Source organism: Pseudopipra pipra, chromosome 5, assembly GCF_036250125.1.
Source record: "Pseudopipra pipra isolate bDixPip1 chromosome 5, bDixPip1.hap1, whole genome shotgun sequence".
Classification (NCBI taxonomy): Eukaryota; Metazoa; Chordata; class Aves; order Passeriformes; family Pipridae; genus Pseudopipra; species Pseudopipra pipra.
The window spans coordinates 42,555,557-42,577,310 of NC_087553.1; the positions used below are offsets into that span (position 1 = coordinate 42,555,557).

A 21,754-nucleotide genomic window follows, 5' to 3' on the forward strand; every position below is an offset into this window, starting at 1 on the left:
TTTATTTTACAATTCAGGATACTATCTGTGTTTTCTATTAGAAGCTGTATGATTTTTTTTCTTCATTTTTATCCTCCTCCTTTGCTCTGGAGCTTTTCAGATTCTCAACAATGGCTTGGCTTGACCAGCTTGTTTGGATTACAAAAGGTTATTGTCTTTGGGTCTGTCATGATGCATTTGGCCCTTTATTTTTTCTTTCTGCTTTTTCTTTCTTTTTTTTTCATGTGAAATTTCCACACTGGCTTTGTCTCCACAGCCCACAGTGGTAGCAGAGCTGCCAAGTTTCCCCACAGCATTAGGACAACCACTGATCCAGCAATGTGTACTGCATTACTGGTCCAGGCCGCCTGTAACTGCTTTGAGACTAGCCTTTCCCTTCTCACTCCAGCTCTCCTACCCTTTCTCCTCTCCCTGCGGTGGCAGTTGCGATGAGAAATAATGCTGTATTAAATATATCTAAAATAAATCCCATTTTGGTGGGAGCTGAATGCTGCGTCTCCTGCACCCCATCTGCATTGTGGTTGAACAACCATTGCAAAACATGTACTGCAGCTGGCAAGGCATCTTAAGAGCAGCGTCTCCTGCTGCACAAGCCTCCGAGCTGTCTCAAGCCATAATTTGCTGGCAGACATCTGTGTTACTGAGAGTATTTCACAGCTGGGTCTCTGGGCTGGGGTTTTCAGGCCCATGGCTTGCAGAGGTTAAACTTGTATCAGAGGGAAGTGTCCTGGTGACTTTGGCAAGTCCTGGCAACAGAAGTATCAGGGAAGACTTAGAGGCCATGTAAGCAGAGGGTGGCTAGTGCTAAAAAGGGGGGGGCGAGTAACCTGAGGTAGAAATATATGGCGAGAAAACAGCAGACCTGATGATAACTGCTCCTTTAAAGGACTGCACAGAATTAGTGCTCTCTATCTCTGCCTTTTATTTAAAAGTTAAGACACAGTTGGTCACATTTTCTTCACTTGTGGATAAATCCAGTGTGAGCAATTTTGAAGTATTTTGCTTTGACTAGATCCTAGACACCTTCCCAAAACCTGGTTTTCTGTCTGGCTGTGGCTCGGCTGTGGCTCCTTCCAGAGTTCCCCTCTCAGCCTTACACGGGGCTGGAGGAGTCATTCAGTGCTGCACTTAACTAAAGGCATCCAGAATGCACTACCAACTGGCATCAACTTTGGTGGTTTCAAAGTTAGTTTTTTTGCTCCTCCTTGGAACAAAAACAGTAGCCTTTCTACTGCTTGCACTGACGTGGAGTTCTTTAAATGTTTGTTTCCAGATCACGGCTTGAGCTTTTTGACTTGATTTTAGCGTGGCAAAAAAGCCCTGGATAATAAGTCCATTTTTGACCTTATTTGTTGGTGGCTTCCTTTGCCCTCTGGGATCACACAGAGTTGAGCTGCACCCCATCAGAAATTGTCTGAGCTGGTGTAGTGCCCACCACACCATGGGCTAAAGCCCAAGGCAGAAGCGAGCAGGGGAATTGGGCACTGCCTCTGAGTGCACTGTCTTTTCAGCAGCAGCAGAGCCCTTGCCAGCTCCATGTTCCTGTGTCTGGTGAGGGGGTGCTGTAGCACATGGGGTTTCCCACCCGAGGGTCAGCCGGTGCTGGGGAATCACCCGCCCGCATGATTTATTCCAAAGCAGGGAAGCTGGTGCCCTGAGGCAAGCACTAAGCAAAACCCATTTTATTCTAGAGTCAATATTGTCCACTGCCTGGAAAGCTGCCAACCTGCTCTGTGCTCGCCTTTTTCTTTCCAACAGGGAATGTCTTTCAGCCTCTAAGCATCTGATTAAAAAAGCAACTTCACTTTTCAAGCCGTTTTATTTTGTTTGGGATGGATGCCTTTTGCTTTCATTGTGCAGTCTGTCTTGCCGTCTGCGGTTCAAACTCTGGCTCACAAAAACCAGGCTCTCATTAATCACTTATTGGGGATCCAGAATACCCTGATGAGAGCCAATGTGCATGTTTTGCTTGGTAATGTGTCAGCTGATTTGAACAAATATTGCTAATGTGGCCACTATCTTTATTGCTGAGCTCAATGTCCTTTGGCAGCACATTCAGGTAGCCTGCCCAAGGAGTGCCTGAGCAGGTTGAGAAATGCCACAGAAATGCTTTATGGAGCTGGCGTCTGTGCTGCACCCTCCTTTAATATAAATTGATTTATTGAATCAAGCACAGAAGCCCTGCTTCAGAAACCTCAGGCTACAGTCTCTGGAGAACCACCTAATAAAACAGCCCCAACTGACATTCCTCATTAGCTTTTCCACTGATCCCAAGGCAGTATTTAAAGTGACAGTGTCCCTCTTTTTGGCCTGAATTTATCTGCTGGCTAATGCCTGTGGGTCTAATTAGCTTAGCATTATTAGTCTTATTCAGATAAGCTGTATTTCCTAACAGCTTGATTCCAACTTGTAAAAAGTAATTGGAAGTCTGCAAACCTGCTTGATTGAGCCTTTTAGCCAAATTCATGTAATTTACAAAAAGTCGTCCATCCCCCCCTTTTTTTTAATTGAGCTTTTTTGTCTAGTGAAACCTTCTGCTGAAATCCTCGCTGTATTGTTGTGTTCAAGACCTCAGCCGTATCCTTTGTACAATCGCCAGGGAGAGATCAGATTTTAATTTCATAATTACTTCACGAGAAAGCAACCTTTTCCCCAGTCATGCCTGGTATTAATTTTCTTCCAGCAACTTACATTTTCATAATTTAATGATTATGGGACACCTTTGCAGCACTGGGCCTTTCTGGAAGAGAGAGAGAGAAGATAAAATTTTTGCAGCAGATACCATCCACAGCCACTTGCCTTGGTTTTTGTGTCTCTGTTCTTGTTTCTCATTGCGAGATAGCCAGGAGTGGGAGGGGACATGCCTCTTTGGTGCACACAACTAGAGCAGCTTGCTGGGTTGTGCCTGAGTGTCTGGGGCACAGCTCTGTGATGATGAATGGCTGTTTGCAATGTGCATGTTATGCATCTTTTCAAGATTTGCAGCCCTTGCTGCAGGAGCAGCAGGAGGTGAGAGCTGACCTGCTGTGTACTGCACGTCTCCTGACAGTGACAAATGGCTCTTTCCCCCAAGTGTGCACATGCCACAGGAGCTGAGTCAGTGTCTTTGGGGCAGGAGAAAGCAGAAACAGGAAAGTTATAGTGCTGTAACAAAAGAGAAAACTTAAGTCTGGAGTAAAGCTCTTTGTAAATAGCCTCTCTGGGGCCAAGTGAGTCATGTCCTGCAAGAGCATCTCCTTTTGAAACAGTGCATCTAAGACCTGTCCCTGCACAGCTGTGTGTCTCTGCTCGGACTTAGCCTTGGCACGAGATCAGGTGCCACATATGCAAGGGCAGACAAAAGGCCCCCAGTCTATTTTATCTAAAGGAAACTAAACTGAAATGAGGTAATCTTCACTCTGAAAGCCCAAGCAAAAACAACTCTTCCTCCTGGTAAGGTGAATTCTCTTTCCCCTGCTCCTGCTTTCTCTGGCTTCCTCATCTGCACAAATTTGACATAGCCTCATCTGAGTCCTTAGGAAGTCTTCATTCTTTCCCTTGTCACCCAAGATTGATTTATAGCTCTGCTTCTGGCTGTGAGGAGGCCCTGTGCTCCTCAGAGGAGTTTCCAGCACTGCTGTGGGATGATGAAGTCTCTGCTTGCTGTGTCTCACTGCCTGCCCCATCCTACACTGCAGCTATCTTTCCAAGAAGAATTTGCTTCATGATTCCTCCTTAATAACAATCTCCTTTGCTTCTGGAGGATCACAGCTTGCAAATGTGGAGCAGGCACTGAGTTTAATATGCAGCCTTTTTCCCATCTACCTCACCACATCCTTTTCACAAGAAATGCAGCAAAATACAAATTTACAAACAGGTTTTCTCTCCAGCAAATGCATTAAACCCATAAGGTGTTAACAGCCCACTTGCCTTACCCCTCTGTTTCCAGAGTAAATTGCTAACAAACTTTCCTGTTTGTCTTCTAAAAGTAGAAGAAATGAAGTAAATTTTAAGAATCACTCAAGAGACTGTGGCAGAAGGTGGACCTGCTTGATGTGATGCTGTAGTATCTGCACACAATTTCTGTTACTCAGTAGTGGAAGCTCAACGGGTCACAAGCAGTGAATGAAAGCACTTGCTCTGTCCCTCCCAGCCTCCTAAGCACAAAAGCAGCAAGGGACAGTGCTTTTTAAATACTCTCAGTTAATTTTTTTTCCTGATTTGTCTTTTTTTGGGGCAAGGATCTCTATAGATGCTTGAGATCCTTGGCCATCCTATCCCTGACTTTTCCTCTACCACTTTCTTGTAATGCTTCATTAGAGGTGAGTGGACTAAAAAATCAGCCACCCTCTAGGAAGCGCCTGAGAAAAGATTCTGGTGCTTGAATCTTTAAAATGGGCTGACCAAGATGGATAGTTTGTTTTGCTTAGGAATTACTTCCACAGGAATACACGGTGCTGGTGCTCTCTGAAATACAGACTCCATCTTACAACTGTACACAACAATGAAGGCTCCAGAGCTCACGTACCAGTCTGATTTGACAAAGCCAGAGATCATATGTGTGTATGAGTCATGCTGAGATACTTTAATTTTTTTATTATTTTTTTTTTTAATTTGTAGGTGGGTAGACGGAACTGGGATTTGCAAAATGAAGCATTTTACAGTTTCAGGTTCATAAGAAGGGGTTTCTGAATTTTTTGGGGAATAATGTGTGTTTTAAAACTTGTATGTCTTCTTTTTTACTTGAAAGAAGCCCTATGAGAGTATCTTGGTTTAGAGTAGATCTTCCGTTAAAAACTGTTTTGTGCACATGTGCATGCGCATCGGTCTTTAACTGATTTGGGTTTGCCATCATCTTTTCTCTTAACAAACATTGCTATAGTTTGTGTTCTTTTCTTATCTTGTTTATTGTAATTTTGCTTCATTAAACTATGCGTCAGAAGAGCAATAGGGGAAAGATACTGAGATGCTGGACCATTAGAGCTAACCTACCTAGAGGGTACTTAGAATCAGACAGTGCTGTATGGATTTAGAGATCCTGACTCTGCAGAAGCACATGCATAATGATATTTTTTAAGATTATGGCTGAGTTGAGACATAAATTGCATAATTTTCAGTGGCTCTGTGCCTAACCTGCACTACACATCTTTTCTTCTTGATAGTAAGCACTACACTAGTTTGATGCCCATAGTTCAATAGACAGTACAGATAACAGTTCCTTTTGGGCTAGTGATTTAAGCTCTGTTATCCAAAGGGTGAGTTCCAATCCAGATTCCTTGTGTGGGAGGGGGAAAAATGAAAGAGTTTCTATCAAGTTTTTTGTTGTTTGAGGACTAAAACCTGGTTTTCTGTTGATATGACCAAAGAAAGTTGAGCTTGGGGAGGAGGTTTTTGGATAGTTAGGGTAGTTTTGTTGTGAGCTGGGTTTTTTTGGGTGAGGGGGGAGTGGGGTCAGGTGGAGGATGTTTGGGGGTGGTCCTAGGTTTGGGGTTTTTTACAGAGGTAGCAAAGTGGTGCTAGAAATACACGAAATCTACAAACTGTCTGAGAGATTCTTTTATCCTTGTACTCTATGAACTAGGATGTTTCTGAAGCAGTAGTACTTTCTCTTGCTTACTTGCCACAAGTGGGTTTATTCTGTGCTTCAAGCTAAAGCCCTTTGATGTTGATTTTTTTTTTTTTTGCTCTTCCTTAGATTTAATTCTCAGTTTACTGTCAGGTGTCACTAGCGGAGATGTGAAACACAGGCAAACTTTCTAAAGCCAAGTGCCATGGAAAAGCAGAGCACAGAGTCTGGATTCCCCTGTTGTGCACAGAACTGAACCTTCCAGGTCAGGGGTAGATTGTCTTTTCACCACCATCTGTTGTGTGTGGGAATGCCAATGCAATACTTTTCATGACCAGTAACCCTACACAGTTTGCTGTGAAATAAAATATAGTATGGATTTGGGTTTGGGTCATCAACAACTTCTACTCTTATGAGAATTTATATGTCCTTTCAGAAGGTAAATGTTAAGAATAAATTTCATGACAGGAGAACTCATAACATGTAAGATATTACCTAGAATTTTGGTTCTGAAATCTGCATGTGGGAGCTTACTGGTTTTTCAAGTTGTGACCCAGCAATATGCAGGTAACTTTGATAATCTTTTATTTAAAGAGTGCCTAAAGCACTGCTAATGACTTCAGCACTGTAAGAAACTTCTTCCATAGATTGTGTTGTGCATTTAGCAGCTTCTGGTGATTTTTTTCACCATGCATTTAGAGCAGATTCCAGTTAGCATATGAGTAACATCATGTCAGTCCTAGTTCTTTTGTTCTGACATCTCTTTTGGCTCCTGGTGCGATTTGGCCCGGTTTTCCAAAATGTTGATCCTGAGTCCAAATGTAACTTTGTGGGTGGTACATATGTCAAGCCCTAGTTCAGTATTTTTGGACAGCAGTAACATTTCATAATTCTTTTGAAATGGAGAGAAGAAATGAAGTTAACTGAAAAAAATACAGCTAGATTCAGCTGGGTAGAAGCTTGCCTTTTCTACTGCCCCCTCTGCTACCCCTGCTTTTCCATTTGGAAAAATAGAGGTTTACGTGGCAGAAGCACTTAACAATATTTAGGCTTATTCAGAGCAGGAAGCAATAGCATTGAGTTGTCTTTATAACCTTTCATGTCATGCCCCGGTGGCCACTGAAACCTCCTGGGGTGTGGACCATGAAGATAAGGGAGAGTGGAGGGTTGCAACATTGTGTTTTTAGAACAGTGAGCTAGCTTGAATTACACAGAGGGCTGAATAAGGCCATGTAGGCACTTAGAAAGCCAAACCATCCCCTCAGGTTCTCTGTGTGTCTGTCTTTGATATACCTACAGCACATGAAGGTATAAATGCAACTATATCACATAAAATCAAGGGAAATAGTCCAGAAGGTTGTAGCCTGTGTGAAATAAACCCACTCACAAAGTACAGGAGGTTTCACAGGGCATAAATTAAAATGAACTTCATAGCTTCCTTCCTTCCATCTCCCCTGTGCAGCTGCTGAGCTGCTAGCTGAAAAGCTGTCCTTCATCCTTCTCTTGCAGCAAACCACACACTCGTATATTATTAATTCTGTTTCTCTAGTAATGCAGGACAAGGGTACTTTTGGAGTGTGTCTCCAGTTGCTTTTCAGTGTGTCTGTGCCAGCTCTGCTGCTGTAGTTGCAGTTCTGAGCATTGTTTCTTCAGTGCTAATAATTTTTCAGGCAATAGCAACATCAACAGAAAAACATGTTTGAGTTGAGTTTGACACCCAAGTTTTGAGCCCAAGAGGTGACTTCCTGTGAGAAACCACAAAACAAATCACTGTAGCTCTCTGCACCTCCCTCACCTAGATGCATAGCTTCAGGAGGTCACAGGCTAGCCAGCTGCTCTTCCTAATCTCCTGATGGAACAAGTTAGCTGCAGCCCTTGCAACAAGGCCTCTTCCAGCGTGCTTGCACCATTGTGTCACAGTTGAAGGCCCTAGAGTCAGTGCTCCTTATAATGGTTCCATAAAAGATGCTAGACTCAGCAGTGGGGACCATTCCTTTGAAGGACACCAGCCTAAATGATACTTTTCCTTCTTCCTGAAGTGCAGTCGCTGTGAGGTGTTATGCAGGAGAACGTAAGGAAGAAGGGGAGAGAGGTAAATAAATTTGGTCTATGTTTTTGGCTACTTACAGGGCAGTGTAAAGTGAGGGCTTTGATCTTAAGTATTTGTAGTTATCTTGCAGATAATATAGTTTTTTGGTAAAGAATAGGTGTATTTTTCCTTTAAAAAGGGGGCTGCATATAGTTAAATCACATCATCTTAGTTTTGTTTCATACTTTAACAAATATGTACAAAATTTGAAAATCCAGTAGGAATGGTTGTCTTCTCGGGCTTCTGGTTTAATTAGTTGTTTGTCTCTGATGCCCAAAACAGACTCAGCTGATATTCTTTTTCTTGGTGTCAGAGCACATCTGGCTCTATGCAAGGAATAGTTCAGACTCCTCAAGGAGGTTTTGTCAGGGCTCCTTGCCCTGTAGGTCCAGCTGGAAGCTTTGGAACATGAGTAGTCAGGGATAGTAAAATTTTTGCTCCACATTCAAACAAGGGTATTCAAGTTAGTCAGTGAGGCAGAGATGTTAGCTATTCCCTCTTGAAAATAAAGGAAGGAACAAGAGCAGAGTCCATGACTGACTCATCCTTCCCAATAAAATGCTATTCCAGGATTTAAACATCAGGGAAGTATTATCATGTTGGCTACTTGTTGTGTTTTGTTCCTCTTTGTTTGGTTTAAGAGCTAATTTATTTGCCGTCTCCAGTGCAAATTGCCATTTAAATGCCTTCACTGTATTGTGTTTTGTAGAGATGCCCAGGTGTTATGGTTATATACTAAAATATTCTTAACTACATGATCTCCCATGAAGCACCCACTGTGTTTTGCAAACCTCACCTGGTTTTGTTTTGGGGTTTTGTACATAGTTATGTTTTGTAGTATGGAAGGAGAGTCCTCCACTACTGTTTCTTCTATGTATTTTGGTTGCTCTTCCCTTTTTTCTTGCCCCTCCTCTCATGCCCAAAACCCTAATATGAGCCTTCCTGTGATTACTGGGAAATGTAAAGGTAGGGCTTAAATGTCTGTGCTGTCTCGTTAAGCCCGAGGCTTGCCTGGGTGATGCAGCATGTACAGCTGTGTAGTACAGCACCATTTATTGATCACAGGGATATGCCATATTTTGGTGAAGGAGGGGACAGTTCAATTACAATATAGGATTTCACCCTTAATTTTTAATTTCCTGCTGGTTTATGTCATGGTCTTAACATTGCTTAAACCTGATCAAATGTGACTCCCCAGAGCTCAAGCAACCAGCCTGGAGAGCTAGGGAGCTACACAGCAGGGGTTGGAAGTGTTGGCAGGGAACCTGCCACAGCACCTTCCCTCCTCTCACAAGTCCCTTCCACTTCTGTGGAGAGCACTTGCTCCTGCACTGGGGATGATTTTGGTATCGCCCCAGGGGCTTTGGGCATGGATGAGCCAGGAGGGAAGCACAACATACAGGGAAAGGCTGAGGAGGGACAATTTTGTCCTATGAAGGAAAGCGTGCCCCCCTGGGGTGATGTGCTTTCATGAAGGAGGCACCCCAGTACCTCAGCTCAGGTATGTGTTACATAAACCACAGGACTCTACAGCTTATGAGAGTGGCTGTCATCTTTTTTTTTTTTTCTCACTGGCAAAATTGCTAACCTTCTCACCTCATCAGTGTCAACAGCTGGATGTGTAAAAGGTAAAGTATGCAGGTATGCAGTAAACAGAATCAGAGCATGAGCATTTACTTCTCTTGTCTCTTGCCCATGAGAAAGCTGCTGTGAAATGTGAAACCTCTGACAACCTTGCAGTCAAGGTCAAATGAGCACTAAATATCCTAAGACTCTTCAGCACATGAAGCTTGTCTCGGTTTAAGTGGTCCTGGAAGATGAGAACAGGATAGAAAGCTGCTTCACACCATGACTGTGTACATGTCCTGTTGTTGCTCACCGTTTCACGTTAACAGTGTGAATATAGGCATTGATTAGTTTCTTGATGGGTTTGGGGTTGTTTTGTTTGTTTTGGTTGGTTGGTTGGTTGGTTGGTTGGTTGGTTGGAGTTGGTTTATTTATGACACTGTATTATGGTATAGCTGCTACCATATCCAACCATATCTTACCTCATTAGGATGTTATTGCAGTCCACTTCTTTCTTTGCAAGCAATAGGAGCAGCCTGGTATGTTAGATATTTCTCCATCTTCACTTTTCCTTTAGGTGAAATGGATAGTTATTTACAGAAAACCTTTCTGCAGAAAAAGAAATTTACAACTTGGCTCAAAGACAGAGTCCCTAGGAAAAATAATGATTTTTTTTTTCTTTTTTAAATCACAGCTGCTTGTTTCAGGGCGCTGGGTCACTAATTGAGTGCAAGCTTTATAAGTGTTGTTTGTCCTCCCCCCACAGGGCATACAAAACCATTGAGGAAGATGACTTGAAGTTTCCCCTTATATATGGAGAAGGCAAGAAGGTGGGCATGTTTGCTTTCCTCAGACCAAAGGAAGAAGGAATTCTGTGCTGTTTACCACTCAGTTTAGCCTGTGGCAGTCCAGTGTTTTCCACTCAGTATCTCTTTATTTTATTGTTTTGACAGGTTTAAAGAATATTTTGATTCTCTCATAAATCAGTTTCATGTCTGGGGGCGGCAGGGAGAGCTCAACATACTAAAAAGCAATTTTATAGCAAACAGTCATTTGTTGTCAGTTTGCTTTTGTTTTTCTCTCATTGTAAGTAGGCTGCAATGAGATTGTCTTAATAATTGACTTAAAATGTTCCTGTTTCATTGTAAAAATAACTAGGCTGGATGAAGATAGCGACATACCTTATGTTTGCTGAAACAAAGCAGGAAGATATTTAATAGTGCTTGAGATGCAAAACTCTAATTTAGGAAGGGGAGGGATCAGGGCAGGATTTGTAAAGTACAACACTCCTTCTTCAGCTAGTGCACATGGAACTCACTGTTGAATTTTTCTGATACATGAAGGTTGCTGGTTTTTCTTGAAAGGGAGAAACGCTGTTCCGTTTAGGTATGCTTTGTTTCCTGCTCTGTGATTAAGAACAGTGAGATCATTAGTGCTGGTCCTAGCAAGCTTAGCTGGATGCAGCAATAGGATCAATATAAGGGTGCAGTGGTGTCAGTTTGCTAATTTTTGTATGCTTGCTGTGTTTCTAAATAGTGCTCTCCTGCTGCATTAGATTCTTAATTCATGGATAGACATTCTTCAAAATTAGTCTAAGTTTTATAGGTTCAGACCTGCAGCTTATCTCTGAATTTGGTTAGGTTTATAATTATTTGCAAAATGTTTCACGCACATCTTTTTAATTTACTTTCTTATTGCCTTATGGAGCCAGGATTTAGTGAGGCAAAATGATTTCGAGTCCGTTGCTTGCTGCTATTGGTGCTGTGAACACCCTTGTTCAGAAGCTGCTGTGGCTAAGCTAGACTTTGGGCGAAGCGATAAGCAAGCCACAGAGAGCAGGGCTCCCTGTGAGGCAGCTGCCTGGTCAGTCTTTGGAGAAGCATTAATGAAATAGAGCCCAGCACCTCTTGGGAGACGAGTCATGTTGCTTGGGGGAGGAAGTAGCAGACCTGAGGTACCTGCAGACCTGCTATAGAGTGACTCTTCACAGCACTATGGTCAGTGCCACTGTCACCTGTGTGTTCAGCAATTTAAGGTGGCCCTTGACACTTTTCCTTGGGGGAGGGAATATACAAAAATATGTCAATAGGAAGATGCCACAGATTCCTTATGTGAGTAATTAAGCTCCTTACCCTCTTTATAAAATCTGTTTGCTAATAGTATAATTTGCTGAAGGAACGTTTCATAAACTACTGGAGAGTGGGGTGACTGGTTTAGGTTTCCACAGTCCCAATCCCTTACAGATGGTCACAGTCTTAAATGGGTGTACACAGAGCGGGATGTAGATGAATACAAAGCTTGGAATAATGAGGAAAATTGAGATGACATGAATGTGAAAAGCTTTGATGTTGATTAGCTCTGTTGAATCTAGAGTTTCTGGGAAATAAAATGGAATTCATCCCCAACTGTAGCAGTTACAGAGTAGGAATTTCCCTGTTGACACAGTGCATGTAACAAGATTTGATCCCATCGCTTTTCTTTATTTCCAGGCTCGGGTTATGGCAACAATTGGAGTGACCCGAGGACTGGGAGACCATGACCTGAAAGTACATGACTCCAATATATACATCAAACCTTTCCTGTCCTCTTCTCCTGAGGTAAAACGGCCAAGGTTCAACTGTCTGATATGTGAGAGGGAAATAAATTTACTTAGTGTGCTTATTTGTTCTTCTCAATTGTCCATTCTGATTGTGGGTCCAGTACAGGTAACATGCTGCCCTTTCCAAAGGTGCAGCATGACAGTAACATCCACATAGTAGGAGCATTGTAAGTTACCGAGCTATGTGCCCTGGCTCTGGTTGCTCCATATCCCTGGCAGAGCATTGATTCCTTCTTACTCCTGGGTCTACGGTTATCTCATAGCCTTGCCATTCAGTGTGACAGGCACCCATCTCTCCCCCCACCTTCATGTACTCCAGCTCCCGTCGAGGCCTACATCATGGTGCCTTCACAGATGTAAATCCGTGTACTCCAGATGGATGTCTTCCATGGCAGCGTAGTATCCTGCATTACGCAGATGAACTCTTAAGCAGGAAAATGCCAAGAGCCACAGGAAGCATACTTTATGCTTCCATCTGTCTGCTCCTTAACCTTCAGTTCTAAATTCATTATGATAGTTTTGTGCAAACACCAAATAATGAGTGTGCATTCCCAAATGCTGGTGTAATGAGAAGATTATGCAGTATTCAGGTTAGGGGTAGTTTTAAATGCCTCCTTCGTTTTGAATTGCTCGTCACAAGCAATTCCATCCAGATTTTGACCACCAGAGACCTTGCAGTGAAGGATATCAAGCCTTCCAATGGGATTTGAATGTATTTGTTAACAAGGAACATGCAAACCTTGCTATTTTTTCCTTCTGTAACTGCATTCCTGTTCCTATGTCAAGGAACAGATGTCACATATTTTTCATAAAATATTAAGCAAGGGCAAACCAAATGATGACAGCTTTGCTTCCATGGCCCAAATGCTGAAAACTGTCCACTGTTAGCGGGCTTGCTGAAGTTTTAAACATACCCAGTACTTGACCTTGAATTTATTGCTTGCTATAGCAGTATGAGAGAATGAAAACACACAAATGACATCATACTGCTAGGAAGGAACAAAATTATTAAATTAACCTTGCTTAGAACATCTTTAAGACCAGTTTGTTGTGAAGGAGTGCTTTAGGTTGTTCAAAGAATCGCTGGCAAAGCTATCGACAAAAGCAGTTTAATATTAAAATGAAAGTGCAACAAAATTGGCAAGGTTCACTGTACTACTTACTAGATGGTTGAAACACACCGAAAAATTGGAATAAAATCTAAAATCAGTCAATCTAAAACTAAAGTCAACTAAAAATTACGTATGTGGAGGCTGGAGACAAAAAAGGATAAGGATGAGAAAGGGTAAGGATAAAAAGGAATAAGGAATAAGGAATACCTTCCCATTGAGTCACAAGGTTCAGAGTGGACCCCCTTGCCAAACTTAGCTCTGGACTTGACCAACAGTTTAGGCCTAAAGGTTTTAACAACACTTAAATTTAACAACACATAATCGATAGTCTAACTTGAACAATTTAACAAAAGATTCTTTAAAATTTACTGTGAGCACACAGTAACTCACAGGCTTAACTTACATACAAATGTAACATACTTAAGAATCTAAGAGAGCAACATTCATAGTACATTTGCTACAGCATATTCACACTGATACACACACAGACACAAAGGAATATGTACAGAGTACATATTTTCCTGTGAAAAATTCCTAAATTCAGGGAAGTACTCATGTCGGATGCTTTTGCATCTCCTCAGCAGGCAAAGGGTTGAGCCTTGAGGAGTGGGATTATCAGCCCAGGCTCTGTCACTGGTGTTCAGCAATGGTCTTTCCAGTGCAGCAAACTTGAGAGTTCACTGGCTCTGAGAGGCCCCACTCAGAGAGAGATTGCCGATTGCAGCCCACTGCCATCCCAGAAAGCTCAAAGGATCTCACTGAGGACCACTGTTTATAGGGTTGCAAGAGAGCTAGCTTTGGTCATAGTAATTTTCTGTTCTGGCTGCATTTTGGGTTGGTAACTTGTTATAATGTTGTTCCATTTGAGTTGTTATTCAGGCAAGAAAAATAAGTTTCCAAGGCTGTTTGAAAAAAACCAGCAACTTATTAGGCAGCGTAAGTTCTGGGAGCAGGCAGTGTTTCTGATAAGCTCAAGAGGACCTTAGCCCTGATACTGTTCATCAAGACTGAGGCCTAATGAGCATTTCTGACATTATAATGTAACCTGAGGAGGGGCAGGGAGGAAGGATGCACCACCACAATCCACCCCTTACTCATGGAGTGGCACTGTGGTTGCCTCTTGCCTCTGTGCTTGCAAACAGCAATATAAAAATTATGTATAGTTATTATATATAAAGTATATTTGAAATTTCAATTGTAAAAGTAAAAATTAAAACAGTGCTGAGAGATTCTGGCCCTGAAGAAACGGCGGCGATCTACAGACAGCCCCTTCTTCATGTTTTCTTGCTATCAATCGTGTACCTTCCCTCTCTCCCTCTGAATGTGTGGTGTCCCTCACTTAAGACCTGCTCCTGTTCTCCTCAGACAGACAGGCAGTAGTTCTGGCCTCATCACTCTGATGGATTTGTTTATTGCCAGAAAAATGATGCAATTCTACCTATTTATTTTTCTTTCTGACATGCTGAGACCCAGTGTTTCTGGGGTACATAATGGCTGCAGCACAGCATCCCTGCAGTATCATCTCTGCCAATTGCTGCTGCAGTATTTGTCTGTGTGTATAAACCAAAGCTTCTCATGGGCTTTTCTGATTTGTGTGGAATGTGTCTGTATGTGTTCAAATTCTGGAATATGACATCCAGTTTGTATGCTATCCACGTTTCAGGATCTCTTAACTGCTTTGCGAAAGGGAAGCAAAATTGGTTTTTTTCCACACCCCTTTCACAGCTAAATTCAGCAGAAATGTATGAGGGCGGGAGGAGGAAAGAGAGAGCACCAACCATCTTAATTTAGAGATACTGGCAAAGAAACCACCAACCCTGAGTATTATTAGGAAGTAGCGTATGTTCCTAGTTGCTTTCCATTGCACCTCCTTCTCTTATTCATCTTTTCCTTCTCTTCCCGGAAAGAGCTCCACTGCTTTAACTCCTCATGTTTTTCCCAGACATGTTTTGTCCATAAGAGGACAGTACACCTTGCACAGAAACCAGCATTAAGACACTACATCTTTATGCTGCCATCTGGGAAGCTTGGCACTTGGAAGCAAAGGCAGTGGCATCAAGCAGCAGTCATATTTGGCCCTTGTGCAGCATTGGATTTCGAATTGTTTATATAGGAGTAGGGGAGCACAATGTGTGGTTTCCAGACCTGGAAAAGGGGAGGCACAGGAAATTAAGACTCACAGTGAGTCATGACAGAGGGAGGATCCAAGTCCTCTGGCTTCTGTTTCTGTGCCATAATTACAATGTCCTTTCCCAAGTCAGGAGCAATGTGGTGAGTTTTCAGAACAATTTACATCCAGGGTGACAAAGCTCTGGTATGTCATGTCCACCAAAATTTAGCTCAAGGAAAGGTAAATGTCTCTGAGACCGCATCCAGAAATAGGCATATAATAGTAATTTGAAGGTGGTGTGAAAAGATACTTTGATAGAGTGCCAGGCTACGGGAGAAGTCATGTAGCCAAGACTGACAAATGTAATCAGTATTCAGTGGCTCAGCTGTTATGAGGCCAGATTTGGAGGACTTCTGCAGGTTGGTGAGCTCTAGAGATTTGAACCTCTTATAATGAGTAGCACAAAGCAGGCAAGCCATGACTGAGGCTCTCTGGCATGGAATTAAATATTTATTTTTCATAATGCTACAGTTAATTTGAAAGCTTTCAGCAGGAAATTCTGCTTTTCAAAACTTAGTAAGAGCTACCTTGTTGCAGCTGAAAAGCAGAATTTTATCTTGAAATTTTTTGAACTGGAGCTCAGCCATTTGGTGAGGAGAGATGTGGCTCTGATGGCAGCATTTGGCCCTTGCCAGCGATGAACCCGAAGCCAGCCACCACAGCAAATGATAAGAAGGTAATGAAGGAGAATTTTTCTTGTTCCATTATGTTAATAAAATCTTTCTGACAACTCTACAAATATGTTCAAGGAGACTGTTTTAGTTTCACATCTGCCTTCTGGAGAAATCTTTAGGAATTACACCATTGAAAGGAACAAATAAGGTAAGTACACAGAGAAGTACAGTGTGATCAAAGGGAGTCAAGGCGGTTTCAGGAAGCAAACATCACACTTTAGTGGCTGGAGGTCCTTCAGGTTATGTCTACAAGAGAATTAAAAAAAGAATAATAAATGCAGTAGATGCTCTTGCAGGAGCACTTTGATTTCTCAGAAAACATCTGTGAAACTGCTCTGCATCACAGGTTATTAATATAAAAGATATGAAGCTACAGACTAAGTGGAAAGTTGGCACAGTCTACTGGAAATTGGCTAAAGGGCAGGAAACAAAGGGTGGCAGTAAAAAGCTAAAAGGAGATTAATTGGTGAGTGCTGCAGGGAGCAGTGTTGGGACCCGCTTTTTATTATTTACATATAAATTACTTGGAGGGTGGTATTGAAAGATCTTGTCGTTTGCCAGCAAAGCTACACTGGATAACACTGTGCATAAAAAGGGATGATACAATTAAGTAAGGGCTTAATTTATTGAAGTTGCCAAGTTGATCAATAGTGCAGGCGAGTGAATGCAGGCTCGAATTCCCCCGAGGCTGGCACCTCAGGTGGCTGCAGGCTCGCATGTCACTGTTGTGAACGGTTTTTGAGCTGCAGGGACTCTTAAAAACAAACCTGGCAAACGAACCCCAGCACCTTTGCAGAGCTGCCATGGTCCCTTTCAGCAGCCAAAGGCAGGTTTTGTCCAGTGGGTAGATCCATTTGCAAATGTAAATATAAAACCAGCCCACCTGTTTGTTCATTGCTTGCACAGAGCGGTTTTCTCAATGCTCTTGACTGCACGTAGGTGAGTAATATGAGAAACAAATATCTGGATTGAAGAAAGACATTACGTGACAAACTGCATAACGCACATTCAGAAAGATGTGTGTGACCACGTGCTCCAGTGGTGTGTATCCACTGTTACCTATCAGCAGATCTGTTAACTAGTCAGGTTAACTAGTATTGTCCTATATATAGGACATAAAGGTAACCCAGTGCTTGTATTCATGGTTGCCTCTGCTGGTGAGGTTCTACTGTTTCTTCCTTATAGCTGGCTTTTTACATTTTCTGGTTACAAATGTCAAGTTTAGCTAGTTAACAGGTCAGCTGCTTTACATAAGTAAGACATCAGTGGATAGTAGAAGTATGGTGACTAAACTGGACTCCTTTAAGGACTGCCCTGATCCTCCAGAGAGATTAAGTTAAAGAGTGAGAAGCTTTGCCAGGGCAGCACAGAAGGAGCTGGTAGGCTGGACGGAGTTGCTGAGAAGGCTCTCAGGGCAGCATGGGAGGCAGAGGACAATGCACAGGTAGCCCAAGGCATTTGGGGCAGAGGACACAAGTTCAGTGGGCTACTATTAGGATCGATGTCTGGCTGCAGAAGCAGTGATTCATGAGGGAAAGACTGAAGATTCAGGATGGCATTGTTAGAAAATTTGTCAAGGGTGCAGCCTTAGTCAAGGAAACCTTTGCACTGCCAGTCATTGTCTGGCCAATTGTCACCTGCACAAATGGGGCTATTCAGTGCTGTTTTGCAGTGTGTGCAGCTTTGTGCAAACTTGTGTCACAGACAGAACATGGGTTAAACCTCACTGTTTACACCCTGAAATACGGCTACAGAAGGGAGGCAGTCATGGGGAAGGTTGACTCTAGAATTTAAGAAAATAAAATCGTTGTTTCCATTGCAGTCAATGAGCTGTGGGATGTGTGTGGAGGGGGTGTTCACTGAGCCCTGCTGGTCTGAGCTTCCACTCCACATGCCTTGGTGGAGCTGCCCAACCTATGTGCCTCCAAGAGCTCTGCTGTCACACTGATCCATGTCCAGCAGAAGGCACATATCACTACTGTAAGAAACCCTCACTGAACCAAGTAAGAACTAGAACAAAGCTCCTTGCAGAAAAATAAAGGGTTAGGAGCTGGCTACTTTCTCTGCCCGGGCAAGGTGGTCTGCGAACATAAACTGTACCTGCAATAGACTGGACAGCTCTAACTCCTTTTGTTAGTACCATACTAGGGGCACCTACAGCTGTATTTTAGAAATCCAAGGTAAGGTAATTAGAAGACAGACAAAGCTGCATTTCAGTAAACATTTTTTTGCATGTCCAACTGGTCCCTTGTATACAAGAATCTTACCTGAAGTTGCCCCAAGCTTGTCTCTTGTAACCTTGGCATTCCCTTTTCCTTAGCCTAGAGACCAGCCTAACATCCCTTATTGCTCATCCCACTGTTCCCTGCACCACTTCTGACATCTAGTTCCTTCTCAATGCATGCCTTTCTGGAGATGCTCGGTTCACAGAGCTTGTCCTTCTTGGACAGATTACCCAATAAATCTGTTCCCAGATTACCCAATAAATCAGTGATTGCATTTTTTTCCTTTTCCCACAAAACAAAACATGTTCTTAGTATTGCTCTTACCTTTCGACCTGTGGGTTGGCTGCAGGTAGCTTTGACAAGTTTCTTATCTGCCCCAGTGCTGCTCTCCAGTCAGACAAGATTGTTCATTTCAGGAGGATTCAAATCAGTGATGCATGGCTTTAGTTTCACACCTTTGCCTTGGTTGGAGAGCCATGGCAGATATGTTTTTCCCAGCACTGACGTTCAAAGCTTGGTTAGCCCTCTGAGGGGCTTGGTGCTGAGTGCATTCCTGAGCATTAACCCTGATGCTTTCTCAAATAGTTTCTAGTCCCCAAGAGATCTTACCAGAATGTGTGCTGCATATTGATGGTTGTGTTGGCCCACTTACCCTCCACACCCCAGTGATTTCCAAGTTGAAACCGTGGGCTGTTAAGAGGCTGAACTAAATTCTGGGAATGGAGGCTATGACAGCTACTGATTTCCATGCAATGAGCTCGAGATGAGAGCTGTGCTGCATATAGGGATCTTTTCTATATTACCACTCAATCTGAATAAGGAGATATGCTCTAATAAAGAGAGTATCTTGCTTTGAATTTAATCCTCTCCAAAGGCCTTATTCAGCTGCTACCTTAGATAGTGAAGGTCATATTTAACAAATGACCTTCTTGTGCTTATGAGTGAAAGGCAAACTGGTAAGTATTAGCAGCCAGGTCTTGGTGATTTTTTTTTATTTTTTTTTTCCTCCAGTACTTGTTGCAGTCCCATAAAAGCATAATTACATTAAAAGGTCCAGGCATTTTATGTGTATTGCCTGTTCCATGGCTCCTAAGGGGAGAGGGCACCATAAGAGAGAATAAAACAGCTCATATTTTCTAGTTATGCCAAGTGCTTGGACTGACAAATTTCCCAATTGCCACAGCTATTTGTGGAGTCCAAGACTGGAGCAGGGTGCATGACAAGGTGCACCACTTCCAAACTTCAGTACAGACGATCCTTTCCTCCTGTGTGCCTTGCCAAGGTTGTTACAATTCTTTCAATCTGTGATTGTTGCTGGTGTAATTAAAGTGCTCTGTGAGTGCTTGGTGATGGCTCCCCATCACAACCTGGGAATTGGAGGCGGTTTGTCAGCTGGAGCACAGCAGGCACTGGAAGGGGAGTTACACCAAACTAAAGACTTGTTTTGAAACACTTTCCATGGCCTTTGCTTGTATTCCGGATCAGCTGATGGCCTTGCAGCACCCCTGTGACTGCCCCCTCCACTCCCAGCTTTCCCCAGCCTCTCTGGGAAGAGGATGGTTGAGGTTGTTTTAAAGGCAGGGTGTTACGAAGATGCCAGCAGTGATCACCCTGACTGGAGCTGCAGACAGACAAGTTGAAGTCAGTGGACAATTTAATAGTGTGAATAAGCTTCACTTTTGTGCAGATCTTGAATCAGTCTTTAGCTGTTTACAGATACATCTGACTGAGCAGGTAAACAGTTTTTGTCCATGTCATGGAACCACTCGCTTGCTCAGGCACGACACTTTAGTGCAGCAGGTGCCTCAGGTTTAGGAAAGTGAATGCAATGCCTGGTGCCACACAGATATTTCCAAACATGCAATTTATCTGGCAGAGTTAAATGGATCTAGACAAATAGTGAAAACAATTATTTGTGAATATTTTATTAGAAAATATCAAAAATTCATCAAATAAATTATTCAGCTTCCATATGACTAGTGCTGCCAATGATAGGGAAGAGCCTCACACACTGAAACAAGGCAGCTGGGTGGGGGAGGCTTCAAGCCCTTCTGGCAGCAACAGCAGCACTGTACTTTAGAGCCTGGCTTAGGAATGCTTGCATCCATCCTGGCTGGGGTTAGCACCTGAGCCATGCTGAGCTGCAGCAGGAAGGGTTGCCATGTTGGGAGCTAAATTGCAGACAGACTCCATTAGTGCCTTGGGAGGTATTTCAGTGCCTTGGCCGAACCTGCTAAACTCATAGCCAAGCCCAGCAATGCTTTGCAAACAGATCTGACAATCTCCTCCTTCATGAATCTCTTGGATTTTTGTGTTTTAGGTGAGAGTCTATGACCTCCTGCAGTATGAGCATGGGCCAGATGATGTTCTGATCCTAGCTACTGATGGACTCTGGGACGTGCTGTTAAATGAAGAAGTGGCAGAAGCTGTCACTAACTTTCTACCAAACTGTGACCCCGATGATCCCCACAGGTTCGTGCTCATTCCTGATTTTCTAGCTTCTCCATAGAAGAGCTCTTTCTGGTAACATATTTTCGTAGAAAGTATGATATGAATAACATTCAGGAAATATGCAACACTTATATGAAAACATTTTAATAAGTTGGATGGAGCCTCTACAGCAAACACGGGCATTTGGGGCAAGAGTCTGTTATAACTCAAAATTGGCAGCCTTCGAAGGAATAGGTGTGGGATCACAGAATCTTGGCATAGGATCCACTTTGTTGGCTGTACAAGGTCCTGTGAAAACTGTAGGAGGCTGAAGTCTTAGAAGATATATGGCAACAAGTCTGTTTAGAGCAGTCACAGGTTTCCACTTAACTCTCCTCTGGATAGTCCCTTAACACTAAAGACTGTTTCTCAGTAGGACATACTGAGCGTCTGTCTCTCTCTCTCTGTGTATGTATATATAAATACTGCATAGTGGAGTTCCTACTCATTCTTGCTCATAGTATAACCCTGAAACCCACCTTTGGCAGGGAATGATTAGTGCTACCAGGACAGGTGTGGTGATGGAAGAGGTGGAAAGTCTGACTCCATTTAATTGGATTCTGTTTCATTTCACAATTTTATTCTACCTCATTCTTTTCATTTTCCTGTCTTTATCGCCTCTTAAATTATATGTTTCTGTCTTTAAAACATACCACCATGCAGTCGAGTTTCCAAACAACTATCTAGAGGCTATCTGCCTTGAGTGAGTCCACAGGTCTGCCTGCTACTGAGTTCCATGTCACTATGATTTAAAATATTATGCTAGAGATCAGAAGTCTCTTGCTTGTAAACAGGAGGACTGTGAAAGTGGGAAGAGCTTTGTGTTGCGCCTGAATTCAGCCCTAACACTGTCTTCTGCCTCACCCTGGGCTAAGAGGGTGAAAAGAGATTTTCCATATCCCCAGTTGGTCTGTGGAAAGCAGAGTTTCAGAAATAACCCTTCAAGAGCCATCTCAAAATGCTTGGTGTTTCTCATATTTCTAAGTCATCATCTTCACAGGGTCAGTCCCATTCTCTGTCAGCAAACAAGGAAGATAAGTACGTATGGACACCCTGACAGACACTTGGGTTTTAAAGTGAGAGCAGCTTTGCAATAGCTCAACAATAGTATCTTCTCACCCTGACACTTACAAACATGGAATGCAAAAAGAGGTTTTGTTGCAATCATCAGGAGAATGAATGATTAACATGAAGCTGCAACTGCAATATTTTGACCTTGCCCACCTCCTTGCGCCAAAGATGAGATGTGGTATGAAAGACAGCCAGGACTGTCTCTGCTTCAGC

The 21,754-nt window shown here is 42.8% G+C and overlaps 1 protein-coding gene across 2 annotated transcripts in view; it reads left to right on the forward strand.

Annotated features, from left to right (window-relative positions):
- The window catches only part of PPM1H (protein phosphatase, Mg2+/Mn2+ dependent 1H), a 129,960-nt gene that overhangs the window by 98,844 nt on the left and 9,362 nt on the right, over nucleotides 1-21,754 (forward strand). For both annotated transcript variants that reach the window (XM_064655810.1, XM_064655809.1), the window contains exons 7-9: nucleotides 9,967-10,030; nucleotides 11,690-11,797; nucleotides 20,301-20,452. In XM_064655810.1, the coding sequence (XP_064511880.1) occupies nucleotides 9,967-10,030; nucleotides 11,690-11,797; nucleotides 20,301-20,452 (324 nt within the window). The remainder of the gene's footprint in view (nucleotides 1-9,966; nucleotides 10,031-11,689; nucleotides 11,798-20,300; nucleotides 20,453-21,754) is intronic.